The sequence below is a fragment of the Spermophilus citellus genome, assembly GCF_964194105.1.
Source record: "Spermophilus citellus genome assembly, chromosome: 6".
Classification (NCBI taxonomy): domain Eukaryota; kingdom Metazoa; phylum Chordata; class Mammalia; order Rodentia; family Sciuridae; genus Spermophilus; species Spermophilus citellus.
The window spans coordinates 16,197,311-16,218,114 of record NC_138187.1 but is presented as its reverse complement, the minus strand read 5'-3'; the positions used below and the strand labels follow the sequence as shown (position 1 = coordinate 16,218,114).

The 20,804-nt window shown below is 47.5% G+C and overlaps 1 protein-coding gene across 1 annotated transcript in view; it reads right to left on the bottom strand.

Moving 5' to 3' along the window:
* The window catches only part of HS3ST2 (heparan sulfate-glucosamine 3-sulfotransferase 2), a gene marked incomplete at its 3' end in the record, with an annotated part of 85,446 nt that extends 65,439 nt beyond the window's left edge, over nucleotides 1-20,007 (bottom strand). Inside the window, exon 1 of the mRNA XM_081298349.1 lies at nucleotides 19,333-20,007. Within this exon, the coding sequence (XP_081154475.1) occupies nucleotides 19,333-19,817 (485 nt within the window). The 5' untranslated portion in view covers nucleotides 19,818-20,007. The remainder of the gene's footprint in view (nucleotides 1-19,332) is intronic.
* Nucleotides 20,008-20,804: the final 797 nt, after the last annotated feature.

Genomic DNA, 20,804 nt, shown 5'->3' with positions numbered 1-20,804 from the left:
CTGAAGTGTGTGGAGTAAAGATTTGTTCCCAGGATGTAGGCTCCCTGTTTACCTCTCTTATTGTTTCTTTTGCTGAGAAAACTTTTTAGTTTGAGTAAGTCCCATTTGTTGATTCTAGTTGTTAACTCTTGCGCTATGGGTGTCCTATTGAGGAATTTGGAGCCCGACCCCACAGTATGTAGATCATAGCCAACTTTTTCTTCTATCAGATGCAAAGTCTCTGATTTAATATCAAGCTCCTTGATCCATTTTGAGTTAACTTTTGTGCATGGCGAGAGAAAGGGATTCAGTTTCATTTTGATGCAAATGGATTTCCAGTTTTCCCAGCACCATTTGTTGAAGATGCTATCCTTCCTCCATTGCATGCTTTTAGCCCCTTTATCAAATATAAGATAGTTGTAGTTTTGTGGATTGGTTACTGCGTCCTCTATTCTGTACCATTGGTCCACCCGCCTGTTTTGGTACCAGTACCATGCTGTTTTTGTTACTATTGCTCTGTAGTATAGTTTGACGTCTGGTATCGCTATACCACCTGATTCACACTTCCTGCTTAGCATTGTTTTTGCTATTCTGGGTCTTTTATTATTCCATATGAACTTCATGATTGTTTTATCTATTTCTACAAGAAATGCTGTTGGGATTTTGATTGGCATTGCATTGAACTTATAGAGAACTTTTGGTAATATCGCCATTTTGATGATGTTAGTTCTGCCTATCCATGAACAGGGTATATTTTTCCATCTTCTAAGGTCTTCTTCTATATCTCTCTTTAGGGTTCTGTAGTTTTCATTGTATAAGTCTTTCACCTCTTTTGTTAGGTTGATTCCCAAGTATTTTATTTTTGGGGGGGATATTGTGAATGGAGTAGTTGTCCTCATTTCCGTTTCAGAGGATTTGTCGCTGATATACAGGAATGCATTTGATTTATGCGTGTTGATTTTATATCCTGTGCAAGCATTTTAAATAAATCTGTAGATCTATACTTAGTGGCATAGAAAGATATCCATGCAATATTGTTAAATGGAATCTCCAGTTATAAAATGGCACACAAAGCACAAAATATATACTACATACACTGATATATACAGCAGTATGAAATGGTTTGTAAAGTATACAGTGATTTGTCTGAAATGGTAAAGAGCAAAGTTTGAACAATGGTTACAATGAGGAGTATAATTTTGGCTAACTTAAATTCTATTATCAGTTTCTTATTTTATCCACAATGCACAATTTCCACTTTAACTTCTCAAAGAATACATTCACATAGCACAAAAATATATATATATAAAAAGTAGATTGCAGCCAGGCACAGTGGCGCACACCTGTAATTCCAGAGACTTGGGAGGCTGAGGCAGAAGGGTTGTAAGTTCAAAGCCAGCCTCAACAACTTAGTGAGGCCCTAAGCAACTTAGTAAAAGCCCATCTCAAAATTAAAAAATAATAAGGGCTGGGGATGGGGCTCAGTGGTAAAGCACCCCTGGGTTCAATCCCCAGTACCAAAAAAAAAAAAAAAAAATTAAAAAAGCATATAGTGAAAAGTTTCTGCTCCTTGTTCTTTATCCACCCAATTCTACCACTAGAAAACTGCTGTTATTTGTTTCTCATAATCATTCAGAATGTACTGATGTATAAATGAGAAAATGGGAATATACATGATTCCTTTCCCTCCTTTTATATGGAAGATAAGATGTTTTTCATTTTGCTATTCCTCTTAAGTGAGCAATGCATTTGGAGAACTTTTCATGTGAGTGTGTATTTTTTCTTTACCTGATTTCCAGGTGGATGTGTCTTTATTTCCTTGTTTGTTTATTTGTTTCCTTATAGATCAATGACTATTATAATCAGAACAAATAAAAGTATTTATGCGTTGGGGACAATATTTTTTTTTGAAACAGGTAAACAGAAATAAACAAAGCTGGTCAATAACCACAAGGAAATGGCAGAGTTAGAAAATGCATGTCTTTCCCTTAGAGATGAGCAAAGAATCAGAGTAGCAGGAGGTGTGGAGGAGACCAGCATGCCCTGGGCACCTGCCCTCAGCTCCACTGTGGCTTAGGAAGTGACACCATACTCTGCGCTTCCTCATCCCTCTGCAGGGTACTTCCTGGTGACCTCCCACTTCTTGGCCTCCTTCTCCATGCAGGGTCCTGGGTGACTCCAGTCACTTCCAGGAATTTGGTTATCATCCACAGGCTGAGTAATACCCACGTCTAGGCTGCCAGTCCAGGTGGCTTCAGTACAGCCACCCCCAAGTGAGGGGATTGACAACTATCCAAGCATGACTTAGTCATTTAAAGAAAATAAAATTATTTAAACTAACCCAGGTTCTTAAAAAGTAGGATTTGGGAAAGAATGCAGGGATATCTTGTGGATATAAAGTGCAAGCGATTCAGCCAGGCTTTAATGGCTGGGGTGTGTGTGTGTGTGTGTGTGTGTGTGTGTGTGTGTGTGTTATCTTGTGCATGTGTTCTTAGTGTCTAGATGCCATAGAAAGAGAGAATATAATTGGTGGCCCATCTTTACCGGGGTCCTGTGGCACCTGGGGCTCTGGGAAGCACAGGTTCTCTACAAAGTACTGGGCGGGAGGACACGTGGGCATCTCTGGTCCAAAGTGATTGTACTTCTCCAGCTCTGGGGTGTGGTGGCTGAATGGGGCATTAGGGAGGCTTTGGTCCCTGCTCTGCTGGCTCAGGCTGGAGGGGGTGCTAAGCACGGGGTGCTGCCAGCTCAGTGCTTAGGAGGTCATGGGTGCTGTTGGTAGATTGCAAATTGTTTTGTTTTGAGAAAATCCTTGGATACCCTTTCCAAAGTGGCTTCCAAGACCCATCTTTCCCTATCCTGAATTCCGCCCCCTAACTCCCCCCAAGACATTGGCCTGCAATAGGAATTTGGGGATACAGAAAAAGAATAGACTGAATCTCAAAGAAGTGTGCAGGAGGCCCTGGAATGCAGAAAACACCATGAACCTTTGAAATGCAAAATAAGCCATCCTGAGCAACCCAGCCCTCATCCTGGGCCCAGGCACTTGACTGCAAAAGTAATCTGAGGGCAGTGTATAAGCCCTAGAAAAACTGGAACAAAACTGTGTAACTCGGCCCTGCCCCCACCTCTAGTCCAGCCCCTAACAACTGTCCCTCTATAGATAGAAACACCCCACATCTCTCCCTCTGGAGATGGCCAGCATTCTCCATTGAAGGTGTATTCCTTGCTTTACCCCAAAAGGTGTCTCTTTCCTGAGAGAGCCCTCATTCTCCCTTAAACGTGCATCTGCTTTCCTAAATAAACCTCTGTCTTTGCCTCTGGATGGCACAGGTTAAAGTTAGTTTGCACCATGTGTGCCAAAGACCCAACGTGTCCTGAGTTGAGGTCCCCTCTCTGTGACTCCTTGGACCTCTAGTGGGAAGCTCCATCTACGTAGTCACCAACAGTGACTCTGACAGAGAAATACCCTCGCCCCAGCTGCCTGCCACCGTGTGGGTGTGGACCTCATGCCTGATAGAGGCGGAAGCTGGACTGGACCTCTGGGCTGGCCCCCCTGCCCCCGGCCCTGGCTTCAGACTCCAGCATCGTTCAGGAGTGTGGAGGTGGAATGGAGGCGATTTCAATGCTACCTACATACTTGATTCTAACTTGTAATAAAGATGGATGATACGGAAGCTTGTAAACTCCAAAAACTTTGAGTGCTGGGTCTCTGAGAATTAGCAATCACTACTGAGGGGCATGAGATAGAAGACATCACTCCCAAGTTCTACTGTCATGGATGTTTTTTTTTTTTTTTTTAAACATATTTTTTAGTTATCATTGGACCTTTATTTCATTGATTGATATGCAGGGCTGAGAACTGAACCCAGGGCTTCACACGTGCTAGGCAAGTGTTCTACCATGGAGCCGCAACTCCGGCCTTCATGGATGGTTTTTAAATAAAGTCTATTTTTTTTAAAAAACTTTATCTTCAGAATTACTATACTATTGGGGGTGTTATGCTTCTACTCCTGGTGTGTGTGCGTGCTTGGTGCTGGGGATGGAACCCAGGGCTTCATGCATGCTAGGAAAATGCTCTTCCACTGAGCTATCTCCCCACTCAAGAAATTTGAACACGTGTATAGATTCATGTGACCACCACCACCATCGGGATACAGAGCAGGTCCTGAAGGGCGTCTCTACTGAACACCCCTCCCACCACAAATTCTCATCTGCCTTTTCATACCCCCACTTCCTTGCTACCCTAAGCCCTGACAACCACCAATTTTCTCTCCAGCACTTTGGTTCTGCCTGAGAGTCTCATACAAATGGGAACATACAGTACATAACTTTCTTTCTCTTGGCATAAGGCCTTCGCCATGAGATTCATCCCAGTTACAGTGTTTTCAAGGAGCCTTCAACAAAGGTTTTACATAGGTGATTTCAATGGGAATTGTAAAAGAAACTTTGGGTGAGGCCCCAGGCAAGATGTTAGAGAGCAGATATTGGAACTTATCAAACCCAAAGTCCAGATACAGATTATGCAAAACCTACCCGGAGGGGGGGAAATAAAAAGATCTAAAAATACTGCAGAGCTGGATCTTTTCCTTCCCATTTTTCACGTCTGCATTTGCTTTCCCATGATGCCCCATCCATTTGCAATTTAAATTGGAATCACAGCTTTTTAAACCACTCAGACTTTGTAATGTCAGCCAGTCCCTCCCAAGCTGTTGATGGGCTGTGACAACCAAATATGATAAAATAATACAGTGGCATCAAAGCAAGAGGGACTTAAGTGGATAGGTGAGCATTTCCCAAAGGGTGGGATATGTTCCACCCGTGATTAAGAGAAATCAGGAGGTCCACATGGTGACTTTAAATGCCACCTAACCACATCATTAGGGAATAATTACCTTTCTTTTTTCACTCTGTTCCAGTCTCCTGTTACATCAGGAAGAAAGTCTTGGTGAGGTTCTAGAATGCTGTTAACACCTCTCTAATTGTTTCTGATCTCCCTCTTTAGCAAGAGAAAGAGGCTGCTTTGGGCTGAACAGAGAAGAGCCAATGAGGATGGAACTGCATTGTCTGGTTATAACTGGATTTTTTTTTTTTACTATTTTCTATTTCTGGCAGGAGTTATGAGGAGTCTCAGATAGGGTCATGATATAAGGTTTTGTTTGGAAGCAAATGCCTTTAAGTAAAAGTTACCAGCGGACTTTACAATGAAGTAAAGTAAATGAGGGTTTTTATAGCTATGTCCAAAACCCAACCGTGACCATCACACACAAATGTCTGAAGGTTGGGAAACAATCGGTTAGGTTTGGGGAAGAACAACCACATGATTGGGGGAGCTTGCAGACAGATTGTTCCAGAGGCAAGATGCAGCTGGGATGATCTCCCAGCTCCTCCCTCTGTGGCTCATCCAGGCCCTCCATCGTGACCACACAACCAAGTCCACGGGACCTTGCTTCGCATAAAGCTTTGCTTGACTTTAAAGAGAACCAGGTCATTTCTGATGACATCTGGTGAAGATTTGTTCTCCTAAGAGGTGGTCACCTTCTCTGCTCGTCACACTAATCCATTACTCCAGCCTTCTTTATCTCCTCTGCCCCTCCAGCCCCTCCACCATGACCCCAATGTGGCTCTATCTGCAGGTGCTCAGTCCTGATCAAAGCCAGTCCCTCCTCGTCCATGCGCCTCTCCTTGTTGGCTAGATCTCCCTCCCTTGGGTGGACTCCACACCTCCAGAATCAGAAAGTCATTCCCCTTCTGTGCAAACAGGGTCATCTCTAAAACACGACTCTCTGGGCACCTCTGTCCCATCCAGGTGGCTGACACCAAGAGAAGCCTACAGAGGGATGGGGGTACTCTGAGCCCTGGTGGCTATGGTACTGGGAGCTGGGAGCAGTGACTGAGCTTCCCACGGAGAAGCAGCCCGGAGCAGTGACAGCTTCACACACTCAACATCCTGCGGGGATTCTGTGGGCACAGGTGTTGTGGGATGATGAACAGGGGTGGAGACTGTTGGCTCCCTCCCTGGGGGTCCAGTCCTGCAACCAAATGGGTTTCTCCAACCGCAAGACACTCTGGCTCCACATTGTTCTCCTCATTGGCCAAAGCGGTAAGACCTTCCTTGACAAAGGTCCACAGTATGGCAGGGACTGTCTCTGATCTCCTAGGCACGGCCATCAGCTTAGAGATGGTCAAACCTGCACCAAACACAATGCTGGAAGGGACACCCAAAGCCATAAAAATAAAATGGAATGCTTTATTATATCCAGTCACTACAGCAACCCATGAGGTAGGAACACTGGATAGATAGCCTTATGTTATATAGGAAAAAAAACAAAGCCTAAACAGATGAGTCAACATATCCCAGGGCAAATACATGGCAGAAGCAATATGAGAAGCCAGTAGTAGTGTCTGTTTCGAAGGCCCAACCTGTCAGATTCAAGAAGTGGCAGATGATGGGTAACACCTGGCCCCCAAACTAGTTCTATAAAAGTCGCGAATCCATGAGACACAATTATAAACGGAGAGTTCACAGTTTTTTAAAGGCCATATTTTAAGCTTTTTCTGCAAAGAAAAAAAATAGTTGGGTGATCTGGCAATAGGGGGATGGCCAAAAATTTCATTTGGAACTGACTAGTGGTTGCGGTCGCTAAGTGGGACAAGTCCCCTCTCTCAATGGGACTTGGGTCATTGATTGAGACAAGTCCCCACTTAGTCTTATTGTCCCCAAGCCAACATCATTCATTCCTTTACATGTCCACGGGGTCCCTGAGGATACTGAGTGTTTGATGCTGTCGCTGCTCCATAGGATAGAAGCTCGGTGAAGTTCGGTCACTGTCCCTAGCTGGCAGTGCCATATGCAAACAGCTCGGAACCTCTCTATTGTTCCACATGCTCCTCTTTGGCATCAGCCACCTTGATGGAGCAGAGGTGCTGGAGGCTCATGTTTTAGAGATGACCTCGTTTGCACAGTTGTCATCGGAATGATGCCCAAGTGCCAGAACCTACAAATGGCTTTGCAGAAGTACCTCTCAGAGTTGTTTATGCCTGCTTCCTCCTCTTCCTCTCCCACAGGAAGAGAGAGAGAGAGAAAAAAAAAAAATTGAATGAAGTCGAGTTCTTTCCCTCCTGGCGAAAAGACTGACAGACAGAGATCTGGCCAAGTTACCCTGGAACATCCGGGTAATGGAGATATTTGTGCCAGAGAAAATTCCAGAAAGGGCGTCTGAAGCAGGGAGGGAGCCCCCACCGAGCTTTGCAATGACTTAACTCATTTTTCATGGAATTAATAATTCAGATCCCACACTGTTGCAGTGAGAAGTGGCTATAAACTGCACAGAGTTTAACCAACCACTTCTGAAAATGGGGATTGATCCTGGGAAACGCTACCTCCACTTTAAGCCATCTCGCCCGAGCAAAATGAAAGCTGTGAGATGATTTCATATCTTCATTAAAACCATCAAAGCAGAAACACGGGGCGAAGAGTCTGCCAAAGCAGAGAACATTTCCCTATGCTTGAGCAGCTTTGGGGAAGTTGGGGAGAGTCCGATCCCGATTATCCTGGAAGGAAGGACCGCAGTGTTCAATTCTGTTTGAAGGAAACCACACACAAAAGCCCCCTAAATCTGTTAATGTCATCAAGGCCACTACCTTGCCATGCATACTGATGAGGCTGGGCAAGAGAAGGAAGCTGAGTGGCACAGACAGAGACCCACACGACTTTTCAGGGTTGGAGCAAAACTAATTCAACATTCAAAGGGTCCCAAGAGTTTACCTAAGAACTCTGCATTTATAAAAAGGGTCCCCAAGACACCTAGAAAGAGGGACTCCTCCGTCTTCCACCTATTTGGGAATGAAGGCTCCAGCCTGCAGTGAAACGTAATGCTCTTGTCTTCTGTTAGTTCAGGGACACCTACAGATGCATGCTGGACCCGTCAGGTCCAGGGCTGTAGCCAGCACAGTGCTGGGTTCAAATCTCAGCCTGTCACTTGCAAGGGCCTGAGAGCTCACATGTCCTTAATAGATGGAAATATTCAAGGCAAACACTCTAAAGCCTAGGTACCAGCCCCAGCCACACCATCACCGTCACTGTCACCATCTTCCTGGACGCCTCTCTTTTACACCTCGCCCCTGTGCAACCCACTGCAGATCCTACAATTGCACTTCAAGCTGCTGAAATGACCTCTCCCTCCCCTCTCTCATTGCTTCGCCAGCCTCCTCCTCGACACTCTTCCTGCTTCTCTGTCCTTGCCCCCTGCATAGCAGCTCCTTAGATCCTTTTAAAATGTCATTCAGTCCATCCACTCTTTCCCCATTAGTCAGAGGGGAATGCAAAGTTCTCGCAAAGCCCTGCTTCCTCTAGCTCCTGGTCCCTCTTCTCTTTGCCTACCTCCCTCTACCAGCCTGGCCCCAGGGCTTTCCTCCATCACCCCAGCTACTCTGCTGACCCCAGGGCCTTTGCATTTGTTTTCCCTTCTAAAATGCTCCCCCCCCATCACAGCACACTTCACCCCTTTACCTCCTTTGGGTCTTTGCTCAAATATCACCTTCTTGGTGAGGCCTTTCCTGACTACCCTATTTCAAAAGGGCAACTCCCTCCCCAACCAAACCCTCTCTCCCCTCCTTCCCCACAATCCTCACCACTAGCTGACACAGATGTTTTGCTTATCCTTTGACCATCTCTCCCCCACCCCATAGAAAGTAACCAGCATGAGGACAGGAATTCCCCCCCACCCCAGGGTTGGGGGGGGGTACCAGGGATTGAATTCAGGGGCACGTGACCACTGAGCCCCATCCCCAGTCCTATTTTGTTTTTTATTTAGAGACAGGCTCTCACTGAGCTGCTTAGCACCTTGCTTTTGCTGAGGCTAGCTTGAACTTGAGATCCTCCTGCCTCAGCCTCCCGAGCTGCTGAGATAATAGGTGTGTACCCGCTGTGCCTGGCAAAGACAGGGATTTTGACCAAGTGTTTCCCTTCTCCCTCCCCAGTGACCACTACAGTGCCTGGCACACTGTAGATACACAATAAATATCTGTTGGTGGAAGACCGAGTCACCAACATCCAAATCCTCTCATCCCATCAGAACCAGTGTCACCAGCCAAATAAAGAGATGGGGCAATGGGTGACCAGGACCCACTCGCTGATTTTTAGTCATCCCTAAGTGAAGTCACTCAACACATATTTATTGAGCACCTACTGGGTGCCAGGCACCACTCTGAGCTTTGACAATTCTGTCATAAAGACGACAGATGAGATCTCTGCTTTCAGCCTATTTGGGGAGACATAAGTAAAAAGAAAAAGGAACAAGAGAATTTTGAATTGTAATAAAATGTATGAAGTCAATAAAACACAGTGGTGGTAGAAGAGAGAGCGGACTGGGGAAGGACAGCCAGCTTAGACCAGGTGGAGGAGGAGGACTTCTTCAGAGAGGTGACCTATGGACTGGATGCTGCATGACAAGAAGCAGTCAGATCTGGAATGTTCTGAGGAAAGAGGGAACTCAGTGGCGAAAACTGCAACTCAAGCTCCCTGATGTATAGTCATCAGCTCTTCCCAAACCCTCTCTGACCTTCTCTGAGTGGGGTCCCCTCTTCAGTGACCCCACAAATGCCAGAGACTTCTCTCTCTCAGCAATCCCTCCCGTCTGACTTGGTTTCCCCTCTGGCTCTTTAAGAGAGATCCTCTCTCCCTTATCATTTTCCCAGGGCTCAGCACAGTGTCTGGCACACAGCAGGTGGCCAATAGATGCCTGCAGAACTAAAGTGACCTGAAATGACTGTTTTGTGATCTGATGGTAACCAGACAAGAAACTGTGGAGTGAATGCATTTAGGAACAGCACCCCTACAGAGCCACATCTTCATCAGCGTCAGCCGTATGCCTGACTTCTCTTGTCTAGAGAAATCCTGACTACCCACTGAGGCCCAGACCACATACTGCCTCCTTCAGGAAGCCTTCCCAACTTCTTCCCACTGGATCTCATCTCCTTTCTGTGCCACGGTAGCTTTCCTAGTATCTCTGTATGGTACCAAGCCCCATCTGACCTGTATGCAAACGTTCCATGAGTATCTCAAAATCCCACCACACGGTGAACAGCTCAGAGGCAGAACCTGTGTTCTATTCATCTCTGTGTCCCTCTGGATTGAAATCTGTAGAGGTTTGAAGAAATCAATGGCTAATAAAGACAACGAATGCTTGTCGGACACTGTGTGCCAGAAATGTTTGGAACATTTTCATGGCAATTGCTCATTGATACTCACAGTGGCCTTACATGAAAGTTAATATGATTAATCCCAGTGTGCAGACGGGAAAACTGAGTCACAGAGAAGCAACTGGTTGGTGGATAACACTCCAAGCAGGTGGTGGAGCTGAGATTCCAACACACTCCTCCTGATCCTAGAATCCAAGCTTTTCATCACTGTACTGAAACTGCCTCTCTTATTAAATGTCTCCCTCATATAGTTTTTACCTTCTGCAGTCCACCATGGTCCAAAAAATATGAAACAGAAAATTCCAGAGACAAACAATCCAAAGTTTTAAGTTATGCACTGTTCTGAAGAGTGTGATAAAATCTCATGCCTTCCCAATCCACCCTGCCCCATCCCTCCTGGGAAACATCCCTTTGTCCAGCGTATCCACATTGTATATGCTACCTGCCAGTTAGTCACTTCACAGCTGTCTCAGTTATCAGATTGACTGTCACAATATCTCAGTGCTTATGTTCATGCAACCCTTATTTTACATTACAATGGCTCCAAAGTTCAAACTGATGCCGGAAATTTTAAATATGCCAAAGAGACGTGTGGCAAATGCTTCCTTGAAGTGGAAAGGATGAAAGTACAATAAAATATTTTGAGAAAGAGAGAGACCGCGTAGCTTCTACTACAATACATTGTTGCAGTTGTTCTATTTCATTGTTGCTGCTGTTGATCTTTTGGGCATGCTTCATTTATAAATCAAACTTCATCATATATGTACACACACACACACACACACACACACACACACAAAATGTAATAGATACAGGGGGTCTGGTACTCTTCATGGTTTCACACATCCACTGGGGGTCTTGGTACACATGCTCTGCTGATAACAAGACACCATTGTAATCTCTGTTTCTTTCTTTTCATTTTGATTCATTTCCTCCATGCCTTTTGAATTTGGACTGGTCGCTCTCCCGCTCGCGCTCTCTCTCTTTCTCTCCATCTTCTTACTGGTGAAAACAAATTTCTCTCTGACTTTTGGGGCACTGATGCCTGCAGATGTGTATTTGGTCATAGTGGGGGGACCATGGATTTCCACTAGTGAGGACAATGAAGAAACCCACGGTAACCTTGTGGTTTAATTTTTTTTTTCCTTTAAGTACCCACTATACCCTTTCTTCAGGGAAGCTGGGGTTCTTCCAAAGGTTAGATGCCCTTGTAAATATTCCAAGTGGAAACACTTCTCCTAATGCTCCTATTTGTCCTGAGTTTTCCTCTGGCTTGTCTCTCCCAATCATTAACACACCAAAGGACCCTGAGAAAACTAGAACCTTCATTGGAATGACTTAGGGATCTTCTGTAAACTCCGTCAACATTTCCCATGATGCTGGTGGTGCTCCTTGTATCCCATGCTACCCAGACTTCCCAAACACCACCAAATCACACAGGGAGAAAATGTATTATCTTCTCCACTTTCATTCCTATGATTCCATTAAGGAGAAAAGTCTCACAGTGATATTACTATTGCTTTAACTGCCTAGTCTTGTATCCTAACAGACCCCGTTAAATAAAGATAGAGAACGCTGCAGGGTTGGAACATTTCAGTCAAGCTATTTAGCAAAAAATTCAATAACCACTGTTTTGTTTTCAATCCATCTACATTTGGGGTTATTTTCTAATTATGGCAAATGAGGTTGGTTTTCCATTGAGGGTGGTTTTTAAAATAAAGTTGCTGTGTAAAAGTATTTATTTTAACCCTATTTGCATAGGATGTGTTAGGTTTACAAACACATAGCATATCTTCAAAAGATTACCCCCCAAAACAGGTACCTATCATTGCTTTTGGAAAGAGGGACTTCATGGCTACAAGATGGAACAGGAAGGAGGGGAAATTTTTTTCTCAGAATATCCTTTGTCACTTTTGAACTGCATTATATGAATATATCAGAATATATTAGCTATACTAAAATATACAAACTAAAAGAAAAATAAACCTGGCTTCTTATGAAAAATCACATTTTTTAAAACATTTAAATTTATTTTTAAATGGAACACATAGGAATATGAAAATCGTACATATTAATGGTGCTATAATTTGGATCTGAAAAATTTATAGAAAGACCCTCGTGTTAAAGGCTTGGTCCCCTGCTTGGTGCTATTGGGAAGTGGTGGGACCTTCAAGAGATGGTGTTTGGTGGAAGGTCTTAGGTCATTTGGACACCAGACCCTTCCTCTCTCTCTCTTTTATTTCCAGACATGAGGTGACGACCTCCTCTGTCATCCACTCTCACCAACTGACCATGGACTGAAATCTCCCAAACTGAATCATGATAAATCTTTCCTCTTTTTAAATTGATTATCTCAGGTATTTTGTTACAGTAACATAAAGCTGACGGGGTACACAAATGTGGTGCCATGTGATGTTTCAATACATGTATATACCGTGGAATGTTTAAATGTATATATGTTAAATGTATATATGTCCTCCAAAATATCATTTCTGTATGGTGAAAACATTCCAAATCCTTCCTTCTAGTTTTTGAAGTACACAGTACATTGTTGCTATTTAGAGTCACCCTACTGTGCAATAGCACATCAGAACTTCTTGCTCCTATCTAACTATAACTGGTCAACACTTCCCCAACCCTTTGTCCCCTGGACTCTCCCCAGCCTCTAATAACCACCATTGTAATTTTTGAATGGGTTAAACAAAAATATTAAGATAATAACCAAGGTTGTGCCAGGCTTTGACTATATGAAGGTGGCAGGAGAATGATCCAAGTCTAGAAAACTCTGCCTCCAAATTGGTGGGAGCTCTGTCAGCAATTGGAAGATGACAGTGGGAGGTCCCCAGGCTTCTATTCAGAGCAGACACCCCTCATTTTCCTACTTGGGGAGCAAAGATGGGCACTGGTGGCTCTGGGCACTGAGATGGAACTACTACTCTTCCCCAAGTCAAAACAACTTGGGAAGATGCACCCAATAGATTTGTGCCCAGGAAATCCATGTGATGCTAAAACCCCAAATCATCCATCCCGCACCTCGGGGTCCATGTCTCATGGAAGAACATGCTCAGTAATAACCCCCTGTCCCTCATCCTGTCACATCATCCTCCTGAGAAAACTCTTGGGAGTGCAGCTTTGGACCAACAGCCCAGCTGTGTAGCTTGACAAGCAGCAATTACCTCTGAAACGCTGAGTTATTTCCACTCCCTGGTGGCTTTTACCCACCTTGTCAAGCTGCTCATGGGCTACAAAGCACTTCAGCCCATCAGTACGGCCCATTAGGAGGGGAAAAAAGTGGCAGCAGAGCCAGCCTGCAGCAGCCTGGCACGGAGCCTGGCAATGGTAGGCGTTTGACAAATAAATGGATTAACCCGCCTCAGAGTCAGCGTTGGGGGAGATGGTGAGTCTCCCAGTTTGAGGTTGGCTGTGTGACCTTTCAGACCCCCATTCACAGCCTGTGAAGCTACGCATCTACCCCCATCCCTAGCTGCTGAGGCCGCAATCATGGGAACGGCCTCCCCTCCAAGTCTCCCAGCAGATCTGATCAATAGGGAGCTGTGTGCTGCCGCCCCCTCCACACCCACTCTGTCAATCACTCAAAAATGATTCACCGAGACCTAACCCAAGGCAAGAACGCTCTTCTACAGTCCTGCGTATCAGATGCGAGGAGCACTGACAGGTAAGAGCACCTACTGGCATTAACCCTGCGCCCAAACCATTAGGGACTGTTGGGATGTGTCCCCAAACATGAGAAGTACACAGAGGGCCTCCTGACAGCAGCCCCTGGAGAACACACCTAACATAGCATCTTATCTCCTGGGCATCAGCCCACACCTTCTCTGATTTTTAGGATAGATGCTTCCAGGGAGATGGCATGGGTGACATTCAAAAATCCCAAATGGGTACTGTTCCTTGACCAATCGGAAGAGACCCCTGTTGGCTACAGAGAGGAAGCAGGGTCCGGGAGGGTATTCTCTGGGCAGTTACTTTTATTTGCTCTTTGGAAGGTCCAGAGAAGTTTCCAGGGCTAGCTGGGTAACTCAGATCTCCAAAGCAGAAGGAGTCTTGGTGTGGGGAGAAGGGCTCCCCAATATGGAAGCACCATGAGTCCCTGAATCCAGGGTATCCATCACCAATGGTGAGACCCATCCTTATCTCAGAGGTGATAGGTTCTCGGATAAGTGATATTTTCACCTATTAATACCCCCAAACAGCTCAACGGTGATGAAAACCTTGGCGGCTGTCTGGGTCTTCTCTACCTCAATATCCACATCCCAGAGATCTGGGGGAAATCTCGTTCATCATTCCACGTTCTCCTCCTGTCCCTCTCAGTGTGTGTGTGTGCGGGGGGGGGGGGGGGGGACCGGGAGTGGAACCAGCTCTTCAGAAAGCCTCCTTGAGCAGTGACAACCCTGCTGGCCCATTCTGCATGCTCCTTGGTGCCCGACAAGAACTGAACATGTGCTGGAACTAACTATTATATCTCCAGCGTGCTGTGAGGCTGACAGAGAGATGCAAGATGGATGGGGGATTTAGGGACTCAGTGGTTTCATTTAATCAGAGTGTGTGTGACACTCCCCTGGACCAAGGCAGAAAACACCTTACAAAGACATAAGTCTGCAGAGACGCTGTATCTGTGTGAGTGCACGCATGGGGCGCGTGTACACCTAGGCATCTGTGCACACCCAAGTGAGCAGAGCTGACCAGTCTGTCTCACATGGGACCAGTCTGCTCTGAGAGGGGGAAGGCCTCTGAATTGGCTGCTGCAGGAAGAAGCCCCCCACCCCGCCACCCAACACCTTCTGCCTCTGGGTTTATGTTGTCCTAATGTTGGCTTCTCCGGTTTGGTTTTCCTGTTGGAATATGATTCCTTGATTGAAATGAGCTTGATAATGTGATCGATTTCCCTCTATGCCTTTTATTCTCTATCACTTAGATTATTGCCTCTGGGGCAAAGGCTGGGTCTTTTTTTTTTTTTCTTTTTTTTTGCCTTACGTAAGTCCCCCAAGCACCATGGGCGCTGAGCAAGTAAATAACCAGAGTTGTGAAATGGAGTCTAAAATGTACAAAACAGTCTCATCTGTCAAAATTTGGACACCAGAGCACAGAGTCAATTATCACATATTAGCCTGCTCTTGTTGGCATTTTAATGCATTTAGAAAAGATTCACTTGCTTTACACAGACACACACACACACACACACACACACACACACACAACTCAGAACACAAGCAAAATCGAGGCTGTTTTAGACAAAACGCAGCTTCCTCCTCAGACTCGGAAAGATTACTGGACACAATCAAGCTTCTTTTACTTAAAAAATAAAATATGAAGACCCTGAATAGTCCCTCTCCCAAGCAAACTTCAATCAAACAGTGGCATCCCAAATGTAATCTTCCATTTTTAGAAGCATTTTTTCACAGACTGTCTTGTATGATTTTTCCTCAGATGGTAAAGCAGGGCAGACATATCACATGCCCATTTTAAAGGTGAGGAAACTGATACCCAAAAGTGTGAAGAGACTTCTTATCGATGCACAGGGAAGAAGGAAGGAGGCAGGGGTGGACAGTGGAGGAGAAGGCAAAAAAGAAAGAAGACACAGAAAGGAAGAAAAGAGGAAGAGAGGGAAGGGGGAGAAGAGGGAAGAAAGCAGAGAGAAAGGAAAAGTATGAAACTATTTTTTTAGCAATTAACTCCTCAGCCCCATTTTGATAACATCTGTAGAGACAGAAATGAATAGTTTTAATATGAATCGTGCTAATGGTGATAACAGGAGTGTGGTAGCAAAGCAGTAGTCATAGTAGCAACCAGGGGCAACATTATTGCCTTATCTTTATCTACCAAATATTTTTCCAGGGCACTTGCAGTGTTTCCTTCATCCTACAAAACCAGCTTCCATCCTACAAAACCATCTCCATGCACCCACAGAATGGTTACTACAGGTCCCATTCTATGATAAAGAAGCTGAGATGCAAGAAGACCCCCTTTCTTCCAATTGCACAGCATCTGGGGACCACCTTGCATCTTCTCGCTCGGGTGATCCTGTTTTGATTCCCTCATTAGCCGGTGTCACTATGCATAACTAGCAGCTAGTGGATCCCACCCTGTAGGTTCAGCTGCTGCCTTGGGGAGGAAATTTGGAGTGGGGGAACCCCAGGTCAGACGCAGGTGAGGTAAGCATCAAAGATGAGATCACAGAAAGATGTGTGAGATGGGAGGGATCCCACCATAAGGGGCTGGGCTCTCTAAGGGTGGCCTGACGGAGCCAACTCCCAAGAAAGGGCTCAGTCTAGGAGCAAGGAAGGTGCAGGCTGAGTCTTCTGTTCTTCTGGCTGATGATGAGGTCTCTCCAGTTATATCTCTCTGCCTCCAGCATCGTATCTCCATGCACCCACAGAAAGAAGTCTCATGTTTGATTTGAGGATGGTGATTTTGATTTTTTGACTGTCTAGATGGATTTAGGTCCCCTGACCCAGAAGAGTATCACCAGGGGCTTCAGTGTGAGCACAGCATGGTAAGACCCACTACCTGCAATGTGATTCCGCAACTCTGCCTTTGGAAAACACAGTCTGCCATTATGGGTATGAGGATCCCTTGATCATTTCCACCCAGATAGGCACTGTGGCTTTATTGATGGCAAGATGTGTCACAAGCAAGGTGGTGGCAGAGAGAAGAACACCCTGTCACCCTCCATACCTAATTGATGACATTCAGAAAGAAAAGCAGGACATGGATTTTTAAAGAATCCCAGAAATCCCCATCATTCCTTCCATTAAGGCATGTTACTTGAGTGATACTGAAGGATAAGGCACATTCTGAGAAATGTTCTGGAGATGATGGAAACAGAATCCAAATGGGCAGTATCACCTTCTGCACAAATGGTGATCCCCATGGAAACCCTTGACTCTGGGGGGGGTGTCAATTAGCAACTGAAAGAAGCACCAAACACACATCCCTTTCCTGATTGCTGGAGGCTTCTCAGCCTTCCTGGGTAAGAGATGAGCACAGCAGTTATGACCAGACCTCTGGGCTAATTATTCTTTTAGAAATATGAAGGAATAAAGGGCGGTGGGGCAGGGGGGGAGTAGAGAGAGAAGCAGAGCTGTCAGTGTGCTTGATGTTAAATAAAACCTACCAAGACTCAGCTGAGAATTTTAGCAGAATCCAAATGTGCTAGGGGAAGAAGGAAAAAAAAAAAAAAAAGGCATGGCTCCCATCTCTAAGGTTCACAGCTAAGCTGGCTTAGAATCACACATGCCAAGGTTAAAAATAAAAAGCAGCCATCCCTGAATGACACAGGCTCTGAGAAGGAAGACTCAAGTATGTTTGGAGGTGGAGGAAAGAAAGGGGGAGAAGAACCTGGGTTCAGAATTGAGGTGCTTTTGGGAGGACACATCACCTAAAAGTCAGATGCTCAAAATGTTGCTGTTTTATTCTTAAAAGGTACTTCACATGGGCAAAAGATTTCATCATAATCTTCAGATTGTCCATCGAGGAAACCCTGGCATGCATTTGAATGTGGCCATGGCTGACCCACTCGGGCTGGGTGCTGCTGTCTGGGCATTTGCCAGGGTGGACTGGCTCAGACAGTGTCCTCATACACCTAGATGGGACACATCAGTGGTCTGGTCCCAGCTCAAAAAGCACAATGGGCCATCAGCAGGGGGCCCTACCTGCCACTGTATGTCACTCATTCCACAAACCAGATAAAATGGTGCTGGGGCCACCCACAGGCCAGCAGTCTTCTGTGTGGCTCCACTGCAGACAGACTGTGTGTCTGCTTCCTGAGGATAGCATGTGACCCATCCCTAGCCCCTACATCCACAACCACCATAGGCAGAGGCTACTTGGTAAAGGTGACACATTGACCCTTAGTTCCCTCTTCTTGCAAATCCAGATCTTCCTATGATGAGTCCCATGAGTCTAGTGAAATTGTCCCCTGTCCAATATGCTTATAACCTCCACTGCCTAATGGGCTTACTTTTATAAAAATAAAAGAATTAGCCTCATCTACTCTTTCAGCTACCATATGACCCCTCCACACTATGCAGATGTATTCAGAATGTCTTCAAGAGGTCAGTAAATGTGAGAATTCTGCAACCATATGTCACGGGGAGTCCATACATTACACCAGCCCCAGGGACGCCCTGACTTAGCCTATGTGGGTTGATCCTACATTTCTTCACCACACAGGGTTTGGAAGGGGGACGGTGCTACCTTATAGAAGACTCACTGTATGCTCAGACACCCCCAGGCCTGGGTAACTCTGGACCCTGGCAGTGCAACAGAGAAGAGGACAATCTACTCTCTCCACCCTCTGGGAGATTCCAGTCAGCCTTCATTTGAGGTGCCCTCCTGTATTACAAATTCCACATCCTGAATGCTAAGTGGAATTTCTACACCTTTAAAGCACATTAGCAAAGCATTTGGAAGCAGACAAGGCAAAATCCGGCTTCTCTGCCCACTGGGATAGACCGTAACAAGGCTGGGAGAGTTGAGGGAACTTGCTCAAGCTAAGTGACAGAGCCAAGATTCAAGTCCAGGCTTCTTTCCATTCCTCCAAGACCATGGACCCAGGTCAAACCTACTGCGGGGGGGGGGGGGGGTGTCAGCAAATACCTGGTTCTGCGAATGAGACTCCCTAAGGGTCTTTCTCATTCTTGAGACCTCAGCAGATGCCCTCTCATTCTGACTGAACCCTGGGGACCTCTCCGAAGCAAAGCCCCTACGGAAAGGGTCTCTGCTTGACCTCTTCACAGAGTCATAGTACAGGGACCAGAAAAGATCCACCTAGGGTCAGGGGATAGGACTGGGGTCAGGCAGCACGTGGCCTGCCCTGCCCTGCCTGTTCCCTGGGTTCCGTGCTCCATCCGCTCTAAAGGCTGAACACTGAGCCGGCCCTCCAGCTGGCATTGAGGCTCGGCTGGAAATCTCCCTTTCCTTACACGGACAAGAGGGAACGCCCTTTGCAGTAATCCTGGGAAGTTCTGGATAAATCCTGCTAGAGCCCCCGACCCGCCGCCACGCCACGTGTTGTCTGAACCCATACATCAAACTGGGTGAAGGGGGGAGAGAAAACTCAAAGATGACTCCAAGGATGGAGGAGATGACTGGAGACCTGGCACAGAGAGAGAGGGGGCTCCCCCTCCTTACCTGTACCAGTCCAGCCCGCGGCCGTAGTTCCTGTCGAAGAAATGGGGCTCCGTACCCAAGGCCCGCACGTCCGGGTGCACGCGGATAAACTCCAGCACGGCCCGGGTGCCCCCCTTCTTCACACCCACAATGAGTGCTTGGGGCAGCCGTTTGGTACCCAGTTTTGGTGAGCCAGAGTGGTTGGAAGCCGAGAGGCGAGGGGCGGGCACGGCGGCCGCGGGCGCGCTGGGAGCGCTGGGCTCGCTGGGCGTCGGCCCGTGGGGATCACAGGGGAGGGACTTCTGGAGAAGTTTCTGGCCGCTCGGGCTGGGACCTCGGAGGCAGCGAGGCGCGCCTAGGAGCCGGCTCCGGCCGAGATCGTCGCAGCAGCACAAGAAGCTGTAACACAGGTAAGTGCAGGAGAGCGAGAGCGTGAAGGCGAAGAGCAGCCTGCGCGCCCTCCGCGGCTGAGGTGGCCCCGCACGGCCCAGGACCCTATAGGCCATGGCTCCATGGGCCCGCGCCGGGGGTCATGGTTTCCGAGGGGGCACCTGCGGCGGAGCTGCTGTGGCCCTGCGTCGCCTAGAGGGCTCGCGTGGCTCTGCCCCGACAGCGTGGGTCGGGTGTCGGGGGCGCCGTCTTCTCCGGGCGCTGCTGGCTGGGGCGCGCACCTTGCCCCGGGATCCCGGGGGCTGCGGCTCCTCGGGAAACAGGCGGCTGCATTCCCAATATCGCCTGGTCCTAGGCGATGGGGCTCCGGGCAGCAGGGCGGCTCCTGGCGCTCCTCGGCTCCTCTGTGCGCCGGGTACAGAGCGCGCCCAGCGCCCGAAGCCCCATTCCCGACGCTCGGAGCGCGGCGCACGGAACGCTCGGCGGCCGCGCGACTATACCGGCTGGAGGGCGGACCGGACGGTGGCGCTGGCGCCGGCCGCGTTCTGGCTCCTCGGGAAATGCCGAGCGGAGCGCGCTGCCGGCTCTATTTAAGGAGTCGCCTGACGTCAGCCGCGCGGGTCCCCCGAGCCCGCACCGCGCCCGGGGACCTGGCCCTCCCCCTGCTCCTCCACGGTCTCACTCCTCTCGGGGACACACTACCCCAGGCCCTCTCCAGGCAGGCCGCTCCGTGAGGAGCCTGACCAGCGTGGGGCGGTGATGGAAGGGTGGGTGTCTTAGGTTCATCGTGTACTCCGCCGGAAGGCTGGACATCCCCGCCACACTGACCTCCCGACACCGAGGGGTAGAACCCAGACTGCGCCAACATCCAGTCCAGACAGAACTGGGCGCAGACGAAAGCACCCATACCTACCCCGAGGCGTGGTTCCACACACGCACCACAGACGCAGGAGCTCCTTGACCCGGACACACCCCCACATCACCCTAGGGGATGGGATGGAGAAGAACCCTAATTTTGGTTTAGAAATACACAGGGACACACCCCCTCCCCCGCCATCTCGCCACGCAGACACTCAGAGCCAGGAATCGGACATCGTGCAGTG